At 32.2% G+C, this 27,025-nt stretch overlaps 1 protein-coding gene across 7 annotated transcripts; it reads left to right on the top strand.

Moving 5' to 3' along the window:
- The first annotated feature begins 1,204 nt into the window (after positions 1 to 1,204).
- Positions 1,205 to 26,710, top strand: LOC143257123 (ras-related GTP-binding protein C-like). 7 transcript variants are annotated; one of them, XM_076515384.1, is made up of 10 exons: positions 1,671 to 1,829; positions 3,969 to 4,114; positions 4,658 to 4,752; positions 6,210 to 6,343; positions 13,620 to 13,819; positions 15,586 to 15,700; positions 18,499 to 18,641; positions 22,081 to 22,229; positions 23,354 to 23,427; positions 25,895 to 26,710. In XM_076515384.1, exons 1-9 carry the CDS (start codon positions 1,827 to 1,829, stop codon positions 23,416 to 23,418), a joined length of 1,050 nt encoding a protein of 349 aa, XP_076371499.1. In that variant the 5' UTR covers positions 1,671 to 1,826; the 3' UTR covers positions 23,419 to 23,427; positions 25,895 to 26,710. The 7 variants fall into 7 exon arrangements, with proteins under 7 accessions (XP_076371497.1, XP_076371499.1, XP_076371496.1 ...); XM_076515382.1 differs by lacking the exon at positions 1,671 to 1,829 and adding an exon at positions 1,205 to 1,461 and having other exon boundaries at positions 23,354 to 26,710; XM_076515381.1 differs by having other exon boundaries at positions 23,354 to 26,710.
- The last annotated feature ends 315 nt before the right edge of the window (positions 26,711 to 27,025 follow it).

Genomic DNA, 27,025 nt, shown 5'->3' on the forward strand with positions numbered 1-27,025 from the left:
TATAAAAATATGCGTATATGTAAAAGAGGAAGCTCACCAAAATTCCACCCAAGGTAATACATAATAATAATAAAAATCTTAATGAAGACGTTGAGTTCTACAGATCAATATCTCTTTCATATTAATTGTTAAGCAACAAAGACGATTGTGTTTTCCATATTTTATGAATATATGTAGGTAACAATATTGGGGGGCCGAGGGGGCTTGAGCCCCCCAAAATGAGCGAAGTCCTCCCTTGGCGCTGCCACTGGATTTACGCGAAATTAAAAAACAAACAAACAGACGTTATCGGTTAAAGACTTCAATCAGATCGTTTAATAATTCAAAATGTATTCGAATGTTGTTACACTTTATTAGTTTATCATTGAAGATACAGAATAACTTGAATGCTAATTGAGTTACTTCGTCTGTATGCTACAAGTCTAATTTAGAACTTAATTCTCAATGTGTGTTAATAAATTAGTAATCAAAACGCAAGTTAGAAATTTAAATTTAAATTATTTATTCTTTACTTGTTGATGTTCTGAAAGAAATCAGTTTTCAAAAAGTACCTTATATTATTGCATGACCCGTTGGACCTGGACGTGTACATATTAATCGCTCAACGTGAACAAAATTATTGCTGAGGTTACTAGTCAAATACAAATAAAAGCATTCATTAATACAAATAAAAGCATTCATTAATACAATCAAAACTACCATGACTCGATGCTTTACTTCCTTATAGAGAGCTCAATAGTGCACACTATGATCAGATTGATGGTATAGCCACGATCAGCCCCATTGCTCATGTGTTTTATAAAGTCTTTTATGGTTTCCGCTGAAGAACTCTTAAATATCGACTCTTTTCCATATATCAGTAAGGTGAAATTTTTATGGCAATTCTTTATAAACACGTGTTTTGTTGTGCCACCTGCACCACATATAAAAAATCGAAGGACTGTTTAAGATGGTGCATAACATAAGACAAACAATTTCAGTTTACTAACTAATTTCGTGTGAAGGGTGGGAGTGAGCTCGAAATGATGTTCATTCTTGGCTTAACTGTTGAATGGCAAATCGGAGATACCTTTTATCAGCAGACAAGTCTGCTATTTTGTTTCGATTTTCGCAGAGCAGCAAAACTCGACTCGTGCAATAATATTAACACGAAATATAGAAATAAGTTTTTTTGATTTTTTTTTTTTGTAATTCCTTTTGTAGCTCACACGCTGACATAGATCTTCACTCCAACCTGTGTGTGTGTATACTGAGAACATAATGTTTCCTCTTTCACTTGTTATTATTTTGCTCATTGGTATTAATATTTTTGAAACCTCTTTTATTTTCAGTTATATATTTTTAGACATAATTTAATGTACTCCTTTATTTTACACCTCTCTCAACTATCTTCACCCCACAGTTTGCGCACCATGTTGTTATTAATACTCGAGCCACCCGAAACAGCAGGCTGATAGAATGGTATGTGTTCGTTCACGCTTTCAAAACTTAAATTACTAACGCTAAAAATTAAAATCTTTTTTGGTTTATGATGAACTAATATATTTACAAAATTCAGGATATCTAACTGTAAAAAAACATTTAACAACATGAATAAATTTTAAGTGATTTTCTTAAATAAAATAATAATAATAACAAACGTGTTTAAAACCCGTTATATCTTACTCAAGAGCTGGTATCTGATAAGGGGAGCCATTGCAATTGTATTTTGTGTCTTGTGGAAACACGAGGAAGGAATATGTCAGTTTTCTGGTAGAATGAGACTGTTAAAAGTTTTAAATTAATTAATATTCTGTGCAGTTAAAAGATTATAACGAAATCCAAAAATGGTAAACTTTTCTCTTTATTCGTGATGACGATAAACCAAATAAAGTAGTGAACAACGTTTCGACCTTGTTAGGTCAACCTGTTCTCTACTTTATTTTAGTAAAAGTTTTAATATTCATACCAGGAATCTTGAGATACATATTCCCTTTCTTATTGAATATTTTAACTGTGGAGTGTGAAAAAAGATTTAATATTTTTAATAAATTTTCTTAAAATTTTATTGTACTCAATTATGAATAACTGAACTAGGAATACAGTGATTAACAAAGGAATGGTAATTAGTTAATACTAGTAGGTCATTAAAACTATTAAAGGTGAATAATATTAAAAGAAATGATCACCCAGTGACAATAGTTTATAGGTTATAATAAATATACAAAAAAGTGCATATGTAATTTATTTTGTTTCTATTATTTTGAATGTTATGTGCTATGAAGTTACTGTAACTAGTTTAAAAACCGTACGAATTTGTCCATATGATGTTTTCTTCCCATTTAAATGATGTTACAATAATTAGAATAAGGCTAGATATATCCATGTGTGACATTGAACAAAAATTAATCTTAGTATTTTAATTTACATTTTGGAAGAAATCTTTATTAACAAAGACAAAAAAATGTATTTAGTTTAAACTTCTAACAAAACTTTTGTGTTATTTTAGGAACAAGAATAAATTTTTAATTTATTTTTCTCTGTCTACTAAGACAGAAATATTGTCAAAATTTCACAAATGCATTTTAATAAAAATGTGTTTTGTAACTAGAAAACCTTGCAACCAATTGAATCTTCATATTAATTGTGATTGTTATATAGTGCAGCTGAATTGTTAGTGTACTACATTACTTTGTGTGTGTTTACATGTATATTGCTAATTCGTTTATGATGTAATCGTGTTCATATCTTAATTTTTGGAGGTATTATATACAGTGTAATAACCTGTGAATGTGTTAGTATTGAAATGTTTACCATAAAATTCCCCCTGTTAGTTATAATCGTCAGTCACTACACATGTACATATCACATTTCTGGGTCACCTGATTTATTGTGAAGGATGTAGGTGTTTGTCACAAAGAATTTATGCCAAGTGCAATCTTACATATTTACCCAAGTGTAAAAATAGTTTTCCACTTGTGTTTTATAATGTGTGGAAAACAGCATTACACTTGTGTGTTTGTGATGCACATATCTAGGATATTACAAATAGGGTATTTTGGTGCCTAGCTACTCTGAGTTAAAATATATATATAACATGCTAGCTATACTTGTTATAAAGTTGAATTTTACTACTGACACATGCAGGTAACTTGCTTTAATGAGTAGTTCATATTAATATCATAATACATCTGTTACCCACATCTAAATATAACTTATAGAAAATGCATATTAAAAAGTCAGGTTGAAATGTTTTATTGGTGGTCTTCTAGTATGTGTTATTATTTTAGAAATTAGTGGCCTGTGTTCCCCATCAGCTCAGCGATAAGCATGGGGGGCTTGCAATGCAAAAAAAACAACAGGTTTTGATACCTTTAATGGGCACAGAACAGAGTCCTTGGTGTAGCTTTGTAATTAACAAGAAATAAATAAGTACTTGTTATTGATATGTATCTATGTGTACTCTAGAGTGTTTATAAAGATTAGCTAATAACAGAGGAAAGGCTAAAGTTTGTAACCATGTGTTTATGTACATTAAAAAATATGGCTTAAATAGCACAAGATGGTGAAGCTATAATCTTAATGCTGATAAAGCTACAGTAATAGATGTTTTTTGTTGAATGAAAAAATCTGATTTATTTTAATCATAAATTAGTCCTGTTTGTTACTCTAAGTTGTATTTTGTAATGTTAAAGTATTTGAGATCGTGTAACCTTGGATATAATAATTTCATTCTGTTTTATAACATATTTTTTAATATACTCTAGAAAAGAAAATGCAAAAGATTCACAAATGCAATGGTAACCAACATCATCACAAATAAAATTTCTGCAGATAATTAACTGTAGAAAAGTGGAAGCACAATGTAATTCAAGGTTGTGGTCTTAGTTAAATTTACTAACTATAAAATCTTTGTTTTTTATAAAGGAATTGTTCTACTAATTTTCATAGACAACTAAAGAATATAACTTTTTTTATTTTTGTTTCAGTTATATGAGGAGAAAGGCATTTGTCAGGAAGATTATATTGTTGGTTCTTTTCCCAGGAATTATGGTTGTGGCCCAGATAATGACATTGAAACTGAGGATGTCAACTCTATCCAAAAACATAGGATTTTTCTAATGGGACTCAGAAGGTTCACTCATTAGTTATACTCTGTATAGAAAACTTGTCACAGCATGTCTTAACTTTTGTTTAAAATGCTCATTGTTTAGTTTTGTTTTGAACATTATTGTTTTGCTCAAGAAAAAAGGAAAACCTTTATGAAGAAAAAGCAAAGAAAATCCAATGTTTCCTACTTTGTAAAGGATGTTAAATAAACTAAAGCGTATATAAACAGTGATTTTCTCGCCAAGTTTTCACTTGTAGCATACCTTTTGTGCAATAAGCTACAATTTTCATTTAGTGTTTTAACTTATGCTTGGGAATCATAAAACTCAATTTACCAATTTAAATTTCTAAGATGCAGATATTAATTTTTTTTTTTTTTCATTTGAAAAATTTTCACTGATTTAAAGCAAGCATTGAAAAATACATTTCATTTATATTGTTTTTCACCATTAAATTGACTTGGTGTATGTCACACAATTGGTTACTTAATGTTTGTTATATACTGAGCTTTCCTCTGTTGTTCAGTTTATTATTTTAACATTTTATCTTTTGATACATAACTTTACAGGAGTGGGAAGTCATCAATCTATAAGGTAGTCTTCCACAAGATGTCTCCAAGTAAAACTTTGTATCTAGAAAGCACAAGCAAAATTGTCAAAGAGAGTAAGTTCGATGTTTTAGTTTTATGTTGATTTAGAAGAAAATTTTTTTAATTCCTACAAGACTACATTTTGACAATACTGGTTAGTCATCATAGCTAAGCATAATGTTAACTAATGTAATCTTGTTGTGCAGAAGATGAGAAATATAACCAGTTTGTTTGGCTTAATCCAGTTGTTAAAGAATTAGGGTTACAGTTCAAGAGCAATGGTAAGTTATATCAATAGATAGTAGCATTGTTTAACTATCAAGCCACCATGTCCCATGTATAGCTAAGAAGTATTTTAACTTGCTCACTTTTTTAAAAGTTTTTTAAACATATAAAATGTTTGAAGTTGTATAATTATGTGTAAAAGAATCTGTGGAAGCACAGAAAACACTAACTCATAAATGGAAATAAAAAAATGTCCAAACTTGTTTCAGAATGTGGCTAAAACTAGTTTGTAATCATTTTGTTTTGTAATTATGGTAGTAGATCTAACTTACAACTGTTATATTTAGTTTTCTCAAAAGTATCATGCATATCAGTATTCTCAAATGGGGATTGGTAATGCTTAGTTTTTCTGTTTCTCATTTTGTGTAACATTATTTTCAACATGGTGACTGAAACTTACCAAAGAAGGTTTCTAAGGCTGTTTATGTGTATATTTGTACTTGTTAGAATGAGTTCATCTGGTTGTTAAAATGAATGGAATCCACTATGTTAGTTACCTCATAAGGTGAATGGTGATTGTTGAGTTGTTACATTTACTTTAATTTAAAACAAACCAGTAGTTTTTTGTTCAGAAAATATTAGCTGGTATAGGGATTCATGTAAGTATCAGAATAATCATAATTATATATGTAGAAGTGGCTAGTATGGGTAGAGAAAGCACTGTGTAGAGAAGTCAAAGAAAGTCAAAATGTTAGCTCCTCTACATAGAGCTTTCTCTATGCATACCAGACGTATTTTACACACATAATTGTCTCTACAAGTGGGTTTCCTCCTCATCATGGATTAGAATAATGATAAATGTAAATTTTGATGACTTTACTCTCAAAGGCAAATGCAGAAATAACTTTAATTGGTGTTTCTAAAATGTGCAAAATTTGTTGAAAAATATCAGTCTCCTCCAGAGCACCAAGTAAACATAGCTATTTACAGAAAAGTTTCTGATGTTTGTTTCTTTTATTTTGGTACATTACTTTTACTAGGAAAGAAACTAAATACCTGAGGGCTTTTGGAAAATATTAAAGTGGTATATGTAACTCTGAGGTTATCTTTGACTGTGGAGCATCAATAGTAAACTGGTTGAAATATTGTTTGAATATTCTAGATCATATTACAGCAATTAAAAACCAATACATGGCTGAAACAATGGTATAAAAAGTTCAATAAATTGGTTGATATTGCTCATATGTTCAATTTCTTCAATAATTTTAGGAGCTTTTGTAAATATTGGACATCTTTATCATTCCAGATATTTTCAAGCATTCATTTATTCAGTTTCAAATATGGGATTTCCCAGGAGAGATTGACATTTTTGACCCAACATTTGACTCGGAGACTATATTTGGCAGCTGTGGAGCTATAGTATTTGTTATAGATGCTCAGGTTAGTAGAATAAAATATTAGATTGTTCAATAATCTTTAACATTAAATAATCAATACCCTTTATTTTCTTCACAAAGCTACAATTTACACATGTACATGCCAGATAATGTAATGCTATTAACTACCTCTGGTGATTATTTAATATTTTATAAAAAGTAAATAGACTGAGTGTACTACCTTATAATCAACTTAACTTTAACTTGAGGTATTTTTCATAGAATTCTTAATACATAGTTAATGTTAAATAAAAAAAACAGATACATTAGGTCTAGCTCCTAGATGTCACTAGCATAGTTTATCAGACTGCATATCCAAATAATTTAAAGATGTACTATTAAAGAATTTTTTTTTATTAATATTAAATATCAAGAATGAACTTTTTGTTGGCTTATTAGAGAATCATAATTATATAAGTAATCATTTCACAAAAACAATAACAGTATATTTTACTACTTGTACCTTGAGTTTCAGTTTAGTTTGAGTTTAACATTACAATCATCTCTCAGATGCTGTCCTTCATAACATGTAAGCCTGCAAGTACTACAGAAAGAGATTAGTAGGAAGTTAGGTACTTATTTCAACCACTGTTACACACTTGTTTTAGGGAAAGTTTATCACCTGAAGTTGGAGTACATTTCAAGATTCAAATGACTTTATTCTAAATTAGCAACAAACAGTTTTTAATAGAGGATATCTAGTTATCATTATTATTTATCAAAGAAACTGAAAATTAGATATAAAGCATAGCATTATAGTTAAGTTGTACATCTTGTAAGAATAATTTTGGGCTTCCATAAATAAAAATTGCTTATTAATCTTTAAAAATAATTAAACAAATTATAATTTCTCCTGAAATTTTTTTTTTTTTGGGGGTATTCTGAATCCTGCATTCATTGTGCTGCTGTTAGTGTTAGTTGCTGACTGATAGTTCAATAGCAAGTCATTAACAGTTATGTAAGTATGAGTAAATTGTGTAATAAAGTGGTATGACTTTTACTGAACTGAGAATGCATTTAAGAATCTCATTTAAGAATGGTCAGTGTGCCATGCTCATGGATCTAACATTTTATCATTCGCATTTTGTTCCCAAAATACATCATATAAAAAGTGTGCTTTGCACATTAAGAATAATGGAATAAAATGATTAGAATAACGAGAGTGGGCTGACAGCTGCACTTCCTTTAGGCTACAAGTTTGAAATTATGAATGCCTAATGCATATGGCACTTCAGTTGTGAGGGCTAGAAAACTCATAAATTCAAAAACATCAACTGAAGACAAAATATAAAACCTTTATAATAACCTGATCTCTTTCAAAGGGTGAACAATTACTGTTTGGCCCTGATGAACAAAGGTCCATCTTTCAAAAGTTCTATGTTATAGGTTTCATATTTTTGCAGTGTACTCTTTTTGTGGCTTTGGGAGAATATGCAAAAACCTTTCTTGCATATATCATTCAAACAAAATACATCTAACAGTTTTGTCAGTATATACCATCTCATGATGTACGTCCTGCTCCAGAAACGGATGGTACTCTCTCAGCAGTACTGGATTATATCTTCCTGCTCAGTTACCTGTTACGTGCATGAATCCATCTTACGTCTTATAACTTGAGTCATTTATTCAGTTTCAGATTTAAATATATATTTATTGTATCTTCAGCTGTGCTATTTGAAATTTGCTAAACAAAATATTTGCTTATTGTTTTCTACTTTTGGTTGTATATTGTGTGGAATCTTTCAGAGGTAAGGAAATAATTTCATTACATTTTTATTTGTATGTAAGATTTTCTGTACTGTGAAGCTCTTCCTCCAACTTCTTTCAAGAGCTATCTCTTACTCTAATGAGTTAATTTTTATTTTATGTTTTTACACAATTTTTTACTTTCTTAGTTGAGACGGTTTTTGCCATTGCTGATTTTGATGAATGAAATCTGAACTCTGGTATTTGTGTTTCCTAGGTTTTATTTCACCCTCTTGGGATAATTCTTTATGTAACTGTTATATATAGTATATTTCTTTCCTTTCTCTAACCTCATTTTCTGCTGTGAAAGTTCATGTTTAACGTTCATGTCTCCAAGTAAAAAGAGCATAAGCAGATTGATGCGTTTTCCTCTTCAGGTTATACTTTCTCTGTTCCAAGTTTTCTGCTTCTCATCTGACATGATCAGTTGTTATATGTAATCTTTATCCTTTAATATGATATCAAAATCCTCTTTCTTAGACAAGAAATATTGGACTTAGCCTATGATTCCTTGGTAATCAGAAATAGGTTAATTATGATTATAATAATTACCTACTTGTTCCACTTTTTACTTTATGCTTCTTCCCCAGATGTGTATTTATGATTGAGAAATTTGTTTGCAAGAGAACATGACCTGTTTTATTTCTGTGGTATATAACTTGTATAAATTTACATAATATTCAACTTAATTTCCCCTTGGTGTGGATTCCTGTACATGGTGAGGGAACCTCCAAGGGAAGGTTGTATTCTTTCAGTTTACCTCCTCTGGGATCTAAACATCCACCTGTGTGTTTGCCGTGCATGGTGACTTGTAAAGGGGAGGAGACGATCCTGGTGGTTAAGGGGTACAACCCTAATATGCCACTTTGGCCTCAAATTCCTCTAGATGAGCACCTTTGGGGTGGCCCCCCTTAATTCAGTTGGCAGGTCCACTTGGATTAGGGTCAACCAAGTACCAGTATCGGATGTTTTCGAGGTGTTGTGGACATTGTATATGATACTGGTGTTTGGGTATAGTGCTCATGAAATCCTGGCATTGCTGCAGTGTCCTTTTTTGGTATTATAGTACACCTGTTTGATGGAGGAGTGGCACTGTTGTTTCATCAGCATGTGCCCACTCTGTCTTTGCTACTTGACACACCCTTGGAGGCTTTAGCCATCTGTGTTTCCTTGGGTTGTACCATCACTGTTTGTTCTTTCTTCCTGTTGCCTGGAGAGATCTATGATCAATTGGACCTTGATGCTCTAATTGAACAGTTGCTGTCTTCCTTTTTAATCCTGGGAGACTTTAATGAACATCATCTTGTCTGGGGTAGTATTGATATTGATAGGAGGAGTTGCTCCATAGAGCGTATGCTCTCTGATCACAACCTTTTTCTTTTCAATACTGGTTCTTATACTTATTTTTGTGCACCTAATCAGTCCTTTACTGTTGTTGATCTCTCAATTTGCTTGCCTTCATTATTCTCCCATTTTTCATGGAGGATTGACAATAAGCCACAAGGCAGTGATCATTTTCCTATAAGTATGATTGAGACTGGAAGTGGAAGCTGGATCAAGCAAACTGGCCCTCTTTCACTGCTCTCACAAAACTTGATCCTGCCATTGTCTGTAAGCCATCAGTAGATGATTGTGTGGCAGCAGTAACTGACTGGATTATACAGGCAGCTGCTCAATGTATGTCTAAAACCTCAACACGATTTTCACAATATTCTCATCCTTGGTGGAATCCTGCCTGCCACATATCATGGAAGGCTCAAGAATGGGCCTGGGATAGTTTTTGTAGGTATTCCACACTGTCAAACTGCATTGCTTTCCTGCAGGCCTGTTCACAAGCTCGGTGGATAAGTTGTCAAAGCCAGAAGTACTCTTGAATTAAGTTCACAACCAGCATATCTTCTACCACTAGTTCCAACGTCATATGGGACAAGGTTCGTAAGGTTAGTGGGCAATATAATTCTGTCCCCCTCTCAATCTTGTTCTCTGATGTCCATGAAGTAGCTAATACACAGTGCATCACCAATACTCTAGGTGAAAGCTCTGCCAGTTATCTAGCACTTCTGCTTCATCCTTCACCTTCTTAGCCATTAAGATTCTGGCAGTGAGATTACCTCTTATCTTTCAAGCTGATTGTCTCTATGACTGCAACCATACCATAACACTAGTGAAAGTCAAACTGGCCCTTCATTGGTCTGGCAGTACATTGGTCAGACCTGATGATGTACACTACCAAATGCTACACCATTTATCTCCTGCTTCTCTTGCTATTCTTCTGATTGTTTTTAACCAAATCTGGCAGGAGAATATTTTTCCTGATGCCTGGCACCAGGCTATTGTTCTACCTTTCTCTAAGCCTAGGAAGGATCCCAAGATTCATTCAAACCACCATCTGATTGCTTTGAAGAGCTGTCTCTGTAAGACTTTAGAGAAGATGGTTAATTCTCATCTTGTCTGGTTCCTCGAATCAAACAATCTCCTCTCACCCACCTAGTGTGGATTTCGATGACAGCTCTATCATGGACCACCTGGCTTGAGTCAATCAGAGAAGCTTTTCTCCAACGACAACATCTTTTATCAATATTCTTTGACATTGAGAAGGCTTAAGATACAACAGGGAGGTATGGCATTTTGCGAGATCTCCATATAAATGGGTTATGTGGCCATTTGCCCATTTTTATTAAAACGTGTTTAATGGACAGGTGAATCCAAGTTTGTGTGGGTTCGACATTTTCCTGTTCTTTTCTGAAAAGAACTTGGAGTCCCTCAGGGCTGTGTTTTGAGTGCTGCACTTTTCAGTATTAAGATTAATGCCATCACTGAACAACTCCCTCTTACTGTTGCAAACGGGTTTTGTGTCGACGACTTTCACATCTCATGTCAGTCATCGAACATGAGGTATATTGAGTGGCAGCTACAGACTGCCCTTAATTGTTTGCTGAAATGGACCACAGCAAACGGCTTTAACTTCTCTCTCTAAAACTGTTTGCATGCACTTTTGCTGCCAACAGGGTATTCACTCTGATCCTGAACTCCATCTAGGTGAAGTTGTTCTGCCTGTCGTCCCTGACACAAAGTTCTTGGGGCTTATCTTTGACCATAAGCTGACCTTTTTACCACACATCAAGTAGCTACAAACCAATTGTACAAGAGCACTGAACATCCTCCATGTTCTCTCTCCCACCACTTGGGAAGAGATCAATGTTCTATGCTAAAGATATATCCTGCTCTTATTTGATTTAAACTATACTATAGATCACTGGTTTATAGCTCCGTCAGGACCTCGGTCTTAAAGATGCTGGACCTCATTCATCATCATTGACTTTGGCTCTGCACTGGGGCTTTCTGCACTTCCTCAGTTCAGAGCTTATACATAGTCTCATGAACCTTCTTTGCACCTTTGCCTTGTTTTTCTTCCTTGGTGGGCCATACTTTTATCACAACAGACAATCTGCTGTTGCTCCTTTTGGCCATTTTATCCAGGTGCAGTTGGATAAATTGGGTCTGTCCTTGGATAACATTCTGTGTCCACTGGTCGGCCCATTCCACCATGGCTTATTACAGTCTCTAAATGTGACCTATCTTTAAGTCATCTGAGAAAAGTAGACACTCCTGATTGGAAATATTGTTTGTTATTTGCTGAAATTGGACCACAGCAAACAGTTTTAACTTCTCTCTCTGTAAAACTGTGCACATGCACTTTTGCAGCCAACTGGGTATTCACGCTGATCCTAAACTCCTTATCAGTGAAGTTGTGCTACCTGTGGTCCCTGAAACAAAGTTCTTTGGGCTTATCTTTGACCATGAGCTGACCTTTATATGACACATCAAGCAACTATGGGTCAAATGAACGTTCTCTGTGTTCTCTCTTCCACCATTTGGGGAGTGGAATGATGTTCTATGCTAAAGATATATTGTGCTCTTATTTGATCGAAACTAAATTATGGATCACTGGTCTATGGCTCTGCCAGGACCTTGGCTTTGAAGATGCTGGACCCTGTTTGTCATCAGGGACTTCGTTTCTGCACTTGCCCAGTTTAGAACTTATACACAGTCTCAATAACCTCTTCTGCACCTATGCCATTTGCAACTGTCTTTACTGTATGCTTCAAAACTTTGTTCCTTATCAAAGCACCCCACCTGAGGCTGTGTTTTTCGTCCTTGGAGGACCATGCTTTTTCAGAACCTATGATCTGCCATTGCTCCTTTTGGCCTTTGCATCCAGGTTCAGTTGGATGAATTGGGTCTGTCCTTAGATAACCTTGCATTATGTACTGGTGAGCCCATCCCACCATGGCTTACTGCAGTCCCCAAATGTGACCTATCTTTACTTAAGTCATCTGAGAAAAGTAGACACTTCTGATTGGAAACATTGTCTGTTATTTGCTGAACATCTTTTGAACCATCCTTTCATTCCCATTTATACAGATGGTTTGAAATCAGGTGACTCTCTGGGCTCTGCCATAGTTTGTTGTGGTTTGGTGGTTGCATGCAGAATCCCCTCTACAGCTTCTGTGTTCACAGCTGAACTGTATGCCATTTCTCTTGCCCTGGATCACATATAAGCTAAATAGTACTGACATTGCACTAGTTATACTGACTCGCTTAGTTCTCTACTGGCCCTGGAATTGCTTCATGTTAGTTGTCACCCTGTTCTCACTGATATTCAAAACTGACTGGCCCATTTCTCTTTAACATCTACTTCTACCCAGTTTTTCTGGATACTAGGCTACATTGATATTCGCAGGAACGGGCTCAGCCACACTGCAGCTTAATTTGTCTGCACTGGCACTGTCACTGCTGTGCCTGTTCCATACATGGTCAATGGTCCTGTATTCAAGGCTTGGCTCCGTGTCAGTTGGCAGTCAACTTGGAGTGAGCAATGTGAGAACAAGCTTTTCCAAATAAAACCCTTTATTTGATTTTAGCCATCTTGCTTTCATAAGAACCAGAAAGAGGAAGTTGTTTTAACTATACTACATTTTAGTCAATGTTTTTTTAACTCATCATTTTCTTTTATGCAGGATGCATTAGTGTATTTTCTGTGTAACACTCAGGTCACAATCAGCTACATTGTGCTGTCCTGCTATCATTACGACTCTCAACGACGGTGCCATTTGAAACGTGTTTTGTCCCAAGGCTTATCTGTAACATTAGACAGTGTTATTGATGATGGTGACCCTGTCCACAGTAGAAATGTTTTTAGGTTTATAAAGGCTATTAATTTTTAATGCTATTTAAGTTTTTTTTTAGAATCATGTATTATACCTTTTTTTTTTAATGTGATTCCCTTTTAAGAACCAAAGTACATCTAGTTCAATTTGTACTGCTTTGTGCCATAAAACACCAAACCAACCAACCGACTCAATTTTCCTTATTTTTCTTCACTCTTTGTTGTAGTTATTAATTACTATTATGTAGTTTGCATTCCATCAAATTCTTAGCCATATGTTGGATTATAAAACTATGTTCTATGTGTGTCATAAGCTTGTAATGTTAGTTGCACTCATTTTGTTTAATGTTATTTGTTTTTGAAGGATGACTACTTGGAAGCTCTAAATATACTTCACAGAACTATTTTCCAAGCTTATAAAATCAACTGTAAAATACATTTTGAAGTCTTTATACACAAAACTGATGGCTTATTGTATGATCACAAGATTGAGACACAGAGGGACATACACAAAAGAGCAAATGAGGACTTGGAGGATAGTGGAATTAAAAGTGTCAGGTTAAGGTGAGGTCCATATTATCTAATATACTGGTGACGGTCAGGAGAAATGTATACTTAATATATTTAATGTACCTGGTAGTGGTTATGATAAATGTGTGATTATAAACATGAATCTTGTGTAGGTGATAAACAAATTTTATTTTAGACATCGTAACATGGTAAAGGGAAAATTTATTGAATCATTCATCAATAGGAGCTGTCTGGGTTCTTCAGATGAACCCTTCTCTTACTGTAGCTCTTCATTCTATCTCCTCCAAATTCCTTCAAGTCAACTTCTTGGTGGTATTCATCCACACTGTTTGTTCACCTTTTGTCTTTTCTTGCCACTTGTTTATTCCTTCAGTTGTGACGATTATCATGCTTGTGCTTCTTCTTGTCTCACAATCTTTTTTTCTTTTTTTTCATTTTCTACTTTCTCCACCTTTCTTTTCTGGTTTTCCAACTGTCTCTAGATTTCTGTACTTCTGTTGTTTACTTGTAGTACCCACCTCCAACAACATAACTTCTTTTGTTCAGTCACTTATCTTTGCAGTGATGTGTGTCCTGCCTTGAAGGACTTTAAGTGAAGTATATTATAGAGAATACATTTTTAATAATATATACACTTATCAAAAGAAAAATTACTTCAGAGTTGAAATTTATGCAATAAAAGTTTTGAAAAATCACAAATGTTCTATGTAGTTTTTCCTGAATTTTGTTCTGCTTATAATAATATCAGTGTAATTTTAGTACATATGTTAGAGATTTTTGAATTAATGTTGACAAGTGTCACTGAATGGAAAAGTAAATTGAGACAATCATCAGTTTCAAACCTTCTAGCAAATTCTAGAGAAAGGTTTAAATCTGGTTTTGAGCATACTGATAACTTAAAAATAATAAATGTCTTTCCAAATTCTAGTCGAAGACTGCATGAGCTGTTGTAAAGATCTCCCCTTTTACATTGAATCCTTATTTTATAGAAATAAGTTTTTTAAAGAAATAAGCAGTTTTAAAGTTAATGTTTACGTACATAACTTGATGGATTGAATAATTAAAAATGATTTTTGAAGGGTTTATGATTTACCCAAAAAATATGTCATATTCATTTGTTGAATTTATTATTATTGTATGCTTTAAAGAATGAAAAAATGATTGAAAGTCTAATAAATTAAGTGATTTTTTATAGTACATGTAGATCTACTAAGCTTATACTAATGAGTATTTTGGTTAAATATTGAAGTTATATTTGTGAATGTTTTTGCTGTACCTTCACACAAACTCTGAGATTCTATATATTCTACTCAGATTTTCACTCCTTTTTCTCACCTGTTGGTCATAAATGATGCTTTTGTATTTCACAGTTTATTTTTTGTTGGTTTAGTAATTTAGTAATTAATTACAATGTTCATAAAATCATTATTCTTATGTTAGACTTGGATTGCTGGAATAATTTAAAATGGTAATAATTAGAAATACTAATTTTGATTAATCTTATTTTTATGACTTGCAACACAAAGCTAAATAATCTTCAATTAACTTAAAATAGTAGTGAGAAATCAAAATGGTAATATTTTGATTACTTGCATAGTTGGAATTTTGAAGCAACAAATACTAATTATGATCAGTTGAATAATTTTCTTTTAGTAACTGATTTAACGCATTTAACTGATTTGTGTTATTGAGCTAAAACATAAATTGTATACTTTGAATGAATATTGTAAATGTTCAGAATGTGGGTTAAAACATGAAGATAGTCAATAGGTGGGACAAAATATGTTTTTCTGTTTTAGTTTCCACCTAACCAGTATTTATGATCATTCAATATTTGAAGCCTTAAGCAGAGTGGTCCAGAAGCTAATCCCACAGGTGCCAGCCTTAGAGAACCTACTCGATGTACTCATATCTGTGAGTAGAACATGTTTTGTGTTATAAAACTAATTTCTCTTAATTCTATGGTTATAAGGCTCAAACAAAAAGTAGGTTTCAATTTCTGAAGGTTTAAACCTTCAGTAATACTAATTTGCACAATTTATTAATGATGTTGCCATAGTGACTAGTTGATATTTGATTGAAATTCCTTTTATTTCACAGGTAACACAACACTGCATAACAATTTTTTTTTTTTTTAAAGTTTTGCTTCCAAAAAGTTTTTGCTGACTGTGACAGGTACCTGGTGGGTATGTACAAATATAGTTTTGGTTTTGCTTCATCGGGTAGGAACTCTGAGAAATAGACAGTTAACTGTTTACCAGCAATAATGTATTTAATTGCGTTTGTTTCTAATACACTAGTAAGTTCAACGTAATTAAGTGTTTTGCTTCTGATTTTCATTTGTATTCAATGTCCGGTGCATCACGTTGTAGTGTTCAACAGTAGTCAGCAAGCATTGATGGATTCCAGTTGCCCTGATATCATTTTTCCATTGTAGCACTGTTTTGGTGAAACTGAAGATTTCGATAAAACTGTACATGATGGGCAAATTTGGATGTAATTTTCGTGATCAGCAACCAAAAATCTATAAGGAACACCCAACAGTGTTCAAGAAGCAAAAACTTTGTTGTGCACTGTAATCCATCAAATAAATAAACTGAAATACAGTTTAAAGACGTTATATTGAACAGTGGTTGTTATTGCATAAAAATGATAAAATGTGTTCTTTAGGTACATGTATTTGATGTTATCTGTGATACATCTATAGACAGGACAAATTTTAGGTACAAACTTTCATTGTAAGAGTACCATATTGTGGTGACTGAAAAGTACTTCACAAAACAAGTCTATTTAACAGTCATTTTTCCAAGCAGGTACAACAGTTGTAGACTTTTTAACAGAAGGATATTGATTAATTAAACATGCCTAAACATAATGTTACATAAACAGGAAATTGGTAACCCTAATGGCTTGAGTAGAAACTAAGGACAAGAAAGACAGTTATTGTCAGTCACAATTGTTTAAAAACATTGTTAGTGTTAGCTGATTAAATATATGCCTTGGGTAAATAAGCCAAGTAAATAAATAACTTGATAAATTTTCTGTGAATTTCAGAGTTTTATCTCTGAGTTATTTTCTGTGACTTGTGTAAATCTGGCTTGGAAATATGTAAGGGATAGGCAGCCTACGTTACAACAATATGCTATGTGCTCACGATGTTTTGTGAACAACTGGTTCAATGTATAATTGCGATGCGACTCCCCTGTTGGCTGCTCTTTATGGAGCATTCCACTGCACATGTACCATGTGGCATAACTATGGCTGCCTGCATCATGCCCATGTGAAGACAGATTTGTCAGGCAAAGTTGAAATAAAATCTGTCAAAATCCATCTTTATAATTTGCCATTCAACTTCTAAAACATAATCAGTAGACCAACCTCTTCTCATATGTTCATGTGCTTACTATATATGTTGAGCCATCTATCCTAAACTGAGCTATGAAATTTGGATGAAAACACTGTTGGATTTATTTCCTCATTAAGACACATTCCAACAGAGTTATTCTAGCCATGTGTTGTAATGTAAAATTTTTATCTTTGAGATGAAAATGCTTGGTTCTAAAAGAAATACTTTGATTCTGAAAACTGAAATTGTTCAAGTTTAAGCAGGAACTTGACTGGAATTGTGCAATTGACAATAGGGTTATATACTAACTTAATGAATACAACAATTGATTATTTATTGTTCATGGGTGACAAACCAGAAGAGATAACCCCTGAGCACCTGATATCTGGAGTGACTCTCTCCATGTGCTTGTAATCTGCTCTTTATGATTTCAGGGAAACAATAACACTTGGGGTTAAAATGAAATATAAACCATCTGACATCTTTGGTACTGAATGCCAGTGTTTATTGAAGCAAATCTGCCATTTAATGTAAAACTCCTGTGCTTCATTGTAATGTTGTGATTCAATATATTGAAGAAGTTATTACATATAATATTCTGGTGGTTTGTGTGTGTGTTTTTTAATACAACAACTTTTGTTTGAGTAATGGACATTAAACAAAGCCTCTGGTCAAAATGCCCCACAGAAAATAAAACTGAATGAACAGTTGTTAAAAACACAGATATTACTATTCAAATATCGTGAGGTAAACCATTTTTCATTAAACATTGTATATTAGTACTATATGTGACATATATCTCCTGGAAGAGCACTATTATTGAATTGGACCCAACCTACTGTTAAGAAAAGGACTCCATTCAAAGTTTTTAAAGTGTATACTTTTAAAATTAAGTAATAATTATGAAATATATCGAAACATATTTCTGTTCTTTATCCAAATAAACCTGAGGTTATGAAAGGTCTTTATCTGTGAAGAATTTGGATATACTGTGTGCATTTATTTCCCTGAACTTAGCTGCTGTTAAGTGTTTCTCTTTACAAGATATTTGAGGCTTCACTGTATAGTTTTTCATTGTGAATTTGACACCTTGTAATATAATAAAATTGCTTTGTATTTCCCATAACGACTCTTAGTGGCTCAGTGGTGAGTCTCAAGGCTTATAATATTAAAACCAAGTTTCAATACATGTGTTGTGTTCAACATAGGTTGGTTTTCAACAAAAATAAACTTGTTAGAAAAATGCTTTTTTTCTTCTTCTTTCCCATATTTATTTATACATGTAAAGTTAAGGCCATTATGATATTATCTTTATTTATCAACTTACTAATATTTTTTATGAGTGGTGTCTTTTTTTTTTTTTCAGAATTCAGTAATAGAGAAGGCTTTTCTGCTTGATATTGCTAGTAAAATATACATTGCTACAGACAGTTCACCTCTGGATATGAAATCATATGAGCTCTGCTGTGACATGATTGATGTAGTGCTTGACATTTCATATATATATGGGTGAGTCTTATTCTTGTATATAGCTGTACAAAGACCTTTCAAATATTACTTAAATGTTTAACTCAAGTTGTAAGTTGATTTAAAAAGCCAGTTTCAACCTTTCTAAGCTGGTGGCAGAATTTCAGTCATTTTCTAAATTTGTTTTCATGATAATTAATTACTCAGAAATGGAACCACATATTTTCTAAAACACTTCAACCATTAAATGATTTATTTTTTTTTTAATATCAGTTATATTGCTTTGATAAATGTATGATAAAGGAAATAGAAACCACTGAAAAAGATGAGTGTGGGCTCAGTCAATTTGACTGACCATATGACCTCTTTGTACTCATTGAAAATCTTTATAGATTTGATTCTACTAACTTTTGGTATAGTGTGTGTATGTCTTGGCAGTTTTTCAGTAAACACAAAAAATCACATTTTTTAGTGAAGTATTTTTAATAAACTAAAAAAAAGATTTGTTTTTGATAGTCTCTGTGCAAAGCGAGTTTTATATTGAGACTAAAAATCTTTTTCATCTTAAATTTGTGTGATCTCTAAAACTTCTTAAATACATTTAAAATGTTTTTTATCAGTAGAACTTTATATTTTATCTATTTTCTCTACCCTAACTCTATATAAGGTTGGTTAATTTGACCAGCTGGCCTCATAATCACCAAAAAGAAATTCAAATGCATTTAAATTACTTTATTTTTCATTCTAGAACAGGAGTTTCCAACTTAAGAGTGCCCAAGGTCCACAACTAGATTCATGAGTCTGGTACTGGGTAGCATTATATTTTTGTCAAATTAGGGCTTGTTGGTTTATTGCATAATGCAAAATAGAGTAAATAGATCCATGGTAAGGTTAATTTATGTTCTTTCAACATGGTAAAACGAGTTATGATTGGGGAAGGAGTTAATCTGAATGTGACTTACTTTACGTTACGTGATATTTAGACAGTCATATTTGTGAAAAAAGATGTATTTCATTGTGAAAATAAAAGGAAAATGTAATTTAAACATGTTCAATTATGTAATAAATAAATTTAATTAAAAATGCTGCATATAAAAGAAACTAGAATAGCAAACATATATATATGATATTTAACGTAGTAAGCACATAAATTTTCAATGTGAACTTTGAGGTCACTCAGCAGCACTGACCAAAGCGGGTATGTTGACGTGGAGTTCTGTTTTTGCTAGTCTCAGGAGGTGAAGCAGAGATGAATCCATGAGGTGACTTCTGTTGTGGTTCTTAATGAATTTCATCGTGCAGAACACACTTACATATGTATGTTCTACCAAACATTGCTGTCATTTTCTGTCCAAAAGCACACAGATTTGGAAATCGATTTTTTTAAAGTAGTTTAAAGAAATCTGGTCCTTTTTTTTGTTTGGTTTGCAGAAATGGATCAGCTTGCAAGTCACACAATTCAAGTTGAACATCAACTTGTTGATTTCTATGTCAACACAAAGAGGATTATTGAACAGCTCTATCCTGCTTTTTAGCATTTCATATTTTTTGAATCTTGCATTAAACTCATCTGTGAAATCTTCAATATTTATGCAAAATTCTAAAACATCAAGTGGATCGTCATCTTTGAACTGTTCTGTTAATTGCTGATAACTTGGAAAGTGGGCCAAGTCATTGTTTTCTAAACAAACTTTGAAAATTCTTAACTTATTTTAAAACCCATTTATGTTTCCCATTAAATTTGATGCCATCTGTTTCTGCCCCTGGAGCTTCAGGATATTTTTCAATAGACCTTCAAGGGCTACATAAAACCATGCCACGGCTGCATGCTGCTTGCATGCAGCCTGTTGGAAATCCCTGTTCTAGAATGACCTCAAATTGTAACATGAAACTACATTCATTTATCCTAAGTAGCCTTAACCTCATAACAGTATACATCTATTTATTTATTACTAAATTTTGTTGTTTTATTACCCTTTAAATCATATCTAACTATTATTTGCACTTGTAAATCACTTGGGGAATGTACATCTTTTGTTATGCTGTCAAATTACATTACTCTCAAGCTACTTGCATGTGTACCTCATGAAATGTTATTGTCTATTTTACCTAATCTTATCTTATTTAACTTGAAGAGATCCATATTTCTACATTATAGTTACTTTTATAATAGTAAGTAAAGAATAAACATGAAAATCACAAAATAAACTATTTACCTGTATCTTTTTTGTTGTTGCTGTCAACTCTCAATGACACTTAACCCTACTTTTTTTAAACTAATGGTAGTAATGAACTAAAGAACAGAATAGTAACATGTAAAAAGCAAACAATTTCCTCTAACTGTTTCTGACTTTTTAATTATGTGACAAGAAGCATAACAAATTCATCCAAGCTAGTGTTGTCTTTCCTGTGGCAATGAAGCTTATATTAAATGAGAAATTGTCAATTTTCTGTTCTGAGCACAAAGTAATGCAATACATCATTAGATACATGTAAATCTTGGCTTTCTATGATTATAGATAATGTAGAATTCAGTATAAGGACTCTTAAATACTGCAAAAAAGAACGTAACAGGTGGGAGAGACGAGAGGTCTGGCTTTCTATTTGTTTGCTCTGTAATCCAACAAAATTGAAAGCTGTAACAAAAGTTATGGTTTGTCTGAGCAATTTTATGGTGAGAAAATTACATTAAATTTTACACTTACTGGATGGATGGTGAATAAAACAGAGAAGATGGAATGCCTACAAAAAATTAGATTTCTCACATTAGGGGAAATTCAGAATTTTAAAAATTTTACCTTGTGAAATTAATAACTTAAAACTTGGCTACTAATCCATTTTTAATAGTATATAATATTTTATGCTATTCAAATTGCTATAACATACAAAAAGTAATTTATTAACATTTTTAATGTAAATAAACCACTGAAACCTTATTACGTGCAGAAAGTGATACCCAAGGCAGATTAACTGTTTACCTGGATGCACACATTGTTACTAGCACTAATATGATCACAGTGTAATGATGTCATGTCTGTACACTTTGCTGAAGGGTATTTTGACATAAAATGTCTTGTACATCATCAAAAGTAATATAAATTGATAATGTTTATACCCCTGTATTTTCTGTACAAAAGTTATTGCTGTAATACTTTTATAGATTATGTACAGCTGCATCAAAAAGACTCCAGTTTACCTCTAAGCTCACATTAAGGTCTATTCTACTGTAAGTTAACAAATATTAATGAAATATACATTAAAAAAAGAGTAAGTCATGAATTTTTTTTAGGTAATTTGTAAGAAAAGATCATATTTTTACTACATAATGTTCTTGGGTGTAGTTCAACAAAAACTTGAAACATCAGAACTTGATTTATGTAATGTGAAATACTTACTCATGAAGACTAAAACCTTTTGACCTTAAAAATAGTTGGGGAAAAAAAGCAAAGAAAGTATTTTATAACATGATTTTATTATTCAGCTTGCCAGAAGACAATGACATGACTGTATTCGATGAACAGTCCTGTAGCATCATCAAATTAAGTTGCAGTACAGTTTTGTACCTCCAAGAAATGAACGATTGCTTAGCTTTAATTTGTATTTTTCGGGAAGAAAACTTTGATAACAAAGGTAAGATTATTACTCCTGGTCCATTTCAGGATAATTTTAACAGTTCTAAAAAAACAAACAGATGTCTGTATGTGATGTATGTTGGCTGAAATATCTGTTTAGTTCATAAGTGAGACATATGGACATCCCTGGTGGGAACCATTTGGGCATCAAATTTGGAGATCAGCCTCCTCTATCACTTATCACATATTAAAATCAATAGTTATATAACTCTGTATTACTCGTACTTTGTATATGTGGTTTAATTGTTGCACTAGACTTATAATGTTGAAATCAAAGCTTCTGAGGTATAGATATTTCTAGATTTTTCTGTCACATATAAATACATGCAGATACAGAGTGCAAGTAAGAAATTAAAGTATGTTAGGCTGTATGATTGTCAGTTCAGCATAACAGATGATTTCTAAAGTGAAAATGTCATAGTTTGTATTGTTGTAACAAAAATATATAAGAATAATTATTCATGTCCATTGGGTTCTAAAGTAATTAAACCAGCCTGTGTAGACCTTTAATGAGAAAGAGACAATGATTTAAAGCAGTAGATTCAACTGTGGCAAACAATAGTGTAATGAACATTTCTATATAACTTTGATATGTTTTAATATTATTTTAAAACAAGTGGATTATGTGCTGCCCATTCATTGTTGAAACAAAGTTTCAGGCACCTACTGTACAAAATGACAACTCCAGTAAAAACCTGACAACCACATGTAGGATTTCACAATATACATTCTAGTCAAACAGATGTGGGATTGTTATGTAGGCAAATATTGCCAACTATGCTCTATTTGTGTCAACTTTAGTCACCATCTGTAATGAGAGGTTAACCTGTTCTATTGATGAATGTGACAGTATATCTAATTCCTTTACAAATTAAATGATGTCGAATCAACATTTCATCATGAATCATGTGACTCTTTTCTTTAAATAAAAGTACTTATTTATTATTTATTCCCTTTTATTGTTGAATATTTACAAACCTAAAACTGTGCATAGGGTCAATATTATATAGATCACAAAGTTAACCTTATTGTGTTAAATCCAATGGTGTTGAAGGTATTTGATCAATAAGCTTTCTACCTTACAAAAACTAACTAATACATGTATCTACTTGTGCCATCCAGGAATTATCAACTACAACCTTCACTGTTTTCGAAAAGCAACTTGGGATACATTTCAGATCCAGTGAAGATAGATGGTATGAAACACATCTTTATGGAAAGAGAAATCACTGACAATTATAATTATCCAGGCCTAATGTGAGATAGTAAAACATTCTATGCTGTAACACACTATGGAAAACAGTCTCTATTTTAACTTTGTATTTTGCACATTCTCAATACCATTTAATATAAAAAGGGATTTTTTTCCATGTTTTGATATTGTAATGGCATAGTTTTTTGTTTTTTAAGCTGGAAGAAACCTTTTATACAGAGAGCATTGTCATTATAGAGTAAGGAACTTTAAAGTATGCTCCAGCTTGTTTAGTTTGTTGATTATTTGTTTTTTGTTGTTTACAATATAGTGAATAACAAAGTCGTCTGTAGTTCATTTTTGAAAGACACTTAAGGAACATTATTAGCAAAAATATGTTTAGAGATTAGTCACTTATTACATTCTTATTTTAGAACTTTTTGCTTAAGATCTACTTCTGTTTGGTACATGGAAAAGGACAAAATATATTCCTAGAATGATACCTTTTGATCTGAACAATGTTGCACTGGAAATCTTGATATAAGACTAAGAACAAATGCTCATTTAAAAAAATAAATAAATAAATAAAATAAATCCTATTAATAATCTTGGAAAGATGACTAAAATTATTTCAGTATGAAGGTTGTTTGGGGAGTAATTTAAAATTCCTTTAGTAAGAAAATTGTCTAAAAAGGATATTTAAAATTACTTCAGTATGATACATCTGTGGAAAGGATATTTAAAAGCATTTTAGTGTGAAACTTGTCTGGAAAGGATATTTAAAAGCATTTTACTGTGAAACTTGTCTGGAAAGGATACTTACAAGCATTTCAGTGTGAAACTTGTCTGGAAAGGATACTTGCAAGCATTTCAGTGTGAAACTTGTCTGGGAAGGATACTTGCAAGCATTTCAGTGTGAAACTTGTCTGGAAAGGATATTTACAAGCATTTTAGTGTGAAGGCTGTTTGGGGAATATTTTTAAAATTATTATTGTATTAAAATTGTATGGAAAGGATATTTGAAATTTCACTATGAAAATTGTCTGGAAAAGATATTTAAATTTTACTATGAAAATTGTCTGGAAAAGGATATGTAAAATTATTTTAGCATGAAAGTTGTCTGAGGAGGATATTTAAAATTATTTTGGTATGAAAATTTCTGTATGGGGAGGATACTTAAAATTGTTTTAGTATTAATGTTGGCTGGGAAGGATGTTTAATATCATTTTAGTTTGAAAATGGAAAAATGATACTTAAATTTATTTTGGTATGAGAGTTGTCTGGGGAGGATACTTAAAAGTCTTTCACTGTAATAGTTTAAGAGTAATAAATATCATATAAACATGTTTATATTTAACATGAGAGTTAGAATTGGTAGGGGCTCATGCTTAATTTGATTAGATGAAATTTTGGATGTAACTGTGATAAGTGACACTCTGTGATTTGTAATTTATACTCATTGATACATTCTATTGCAGTTTTGTACCACTCAAAAGCCCTATTTCTAATAACTAGTTTATCTAGCAGTTGGGTATAGAACAAACTGTGTATATAAATTGGTAGTGTTAATTACATAAATAAAATGTTATGAGTTTTGTACCTTGACCTTTTTATTACCTTTTCTGTTGGATAAACCACTGTTAGGTAATATTACTGACATTTAACATATGATATATTTAGACTATTTGGAGAAGTATAGGTGCAAAATTATTATTCTTTTACATCTCATGTTACTCATCTTCATAAAGCAATAATAAAAATCCTTATATGAGACTTAATGTATATTCTTCTAGTAATTAATGTAAGAATCTTGACAATATAAAAATTATTTTTTTAATGAAACAAAGCAAATGTAGAAGTGAGACACTGATACTGTCTGTATTAACTTATCTAAGTCAGGTATCAAGTGTACAAGTATTATAGTTGTGACATTTTATATTGTCTTTTTATCTCATGTTGTCTAGGTCAGGGGTATCAAGTGTACAAGTATTATAGTTGAGACATCTGATATTGTCTGTATTATCTAATTTTGTGCAGCTCAGGTATATCAATTGTACAAGTATTATAGTTGAGACACTTGATATTGTCTTTATTACCTCATGTTGTCTGGGTCAGGGATATTAAGTGTACAAGTATCATAGCTGAGGCATTGATACTGTCTGTATTGCATCATTTTATGTAGCTCAGGGGTATTAAGTATACAAGTATTATAAGTGAGACATTATTGTCTGTATTACCTCATTTTATGTAGCTCAGGGGTATTAAGTGTAAGAGTATTATAGTTGAGACATTTGATATTGTCTGTATTACCTCATTGTATGTAGCTCAGGGGTATTAAGTATACAAGTATTATAATTGAGACATCTATTGTCTATTACCCCATTTTATGTAGCTCAGGGGTATTAAGTGTATAAGTATTATAGTTGAGACGTGATATTGTCTGTATTACATCATCTTCTGTATCTCAGCAGGTAATATCTTACGGAGGCAGGAACTTAGCATGTAACATCTTCAACAGAACAGTAGCTAACCCGTAACATTGTTTATATGATTGTTTTTTTTTTTCAGGTGTTTTTTTTAAGTTTACTATAAGAGAGAATTTTAAGGGTTTACTTTGTATTTGCTCTTAAGCAGCTCATTGAAAATTATGGACCAGAAATTGTCAAATGTTCATGACATTGGGACAGTTTTTGCACCTTTGGCTTCTATTTTAGTTTGCATGTACTTGTCTGTTTAGTATTAGCTAGCTATCAACTTGTGTAATGGTTTGTAGAGTTTCCATGCTCACTGTTGACATCATTGTAAGTATGACAGCTTATGATGCAAAATTCTGGTTTTGATATCTTTAGTTTGCACCACATAGGTATCTTTTGATGTAGCTTTGTGCTTAACGAAAAAACAAAGCATGTGTCAGAGAATGTATCAAATATGTTAATAGTTTAGCTTCTCAACTTGTTACTTAGATCACAGAGACGTTAAGGGTTAGAATGGAATGAGTTTCTATATTTGGATGTTAAGATATATATTAAAATTAACAGACAAGTCTTACTTTGTAATCTGTAAGAATGTGAAAGTTTTTTTATGATTTTGTTTGTCATCCGTTTTTATGATCCAAAGTGCTTTTATATGTAACTCGTTACTGAACTATATATGATCAGGGTGTTTTGTACTTCAGTGATGATAATGTTAACGTTTAACTTGATTCTCTATTATTAAAATGTATAGTGAGTTTGCAGTTATGAAAATAAAGTTATTTGTATACACTTGTTCATTTTTTACAATATAAATGGAACTATTTTCATTGATTTCTAGGGTCGGTGTATTTTTAATTCTGTTAAGTGTTCTTTACACACATGAAACAAAGAATTTGTACATGTTCACCACCATGTAGTAGGAATTTTTTTTTTTTTTCAATTGTGTGGCTGCATGTTAAGCTTATATGTACAGACAGCAAAACGAACCAGTAAATCTAATATTTTCCAGATTTAATTTGCAGATCCCTTATCTGAAGTCCAGTAAGAACACCAAAAAATAAACTGATAAAGAAAAGCATATTGTATATGATGAACTAAAATCTATATACAAATGTTTCTTTGATTTAT

Source organism: Tachypleus tridentatus, chromosome 7 (assembly GCF_004210375.1).
Source record: "Tachypleus tridentatus isolate NWPU-2018 chromosome 7, ASM421037v1, whole genome shotgun sequence".
In the NCBI taxonomy this organism is placed as follows: Eukaryota; Metazoa; Arthropoda; class Merostomata; order Xiphosura; family Limulidae; genus Tachypleus; species Tachypleus tridentatus.

Coding starts and splice junctions, on each gene's coding strand:
- LOC143257123 (XM_076515382.1), top strand. Junction 4,753..6,209: donor AAGCAAAATTGTCAAAGAGA/GTAAGTTCGATG, acceptor TTATCATTCCAG/ATATTTTCAAGCATTCATTT. Junction 18,642..22,080: donor GACATTTCATATATATATGG/GTGAGTCTTATT, acceptor TTTATTATTCAG/CTTGCCAGAAGACAATGACA.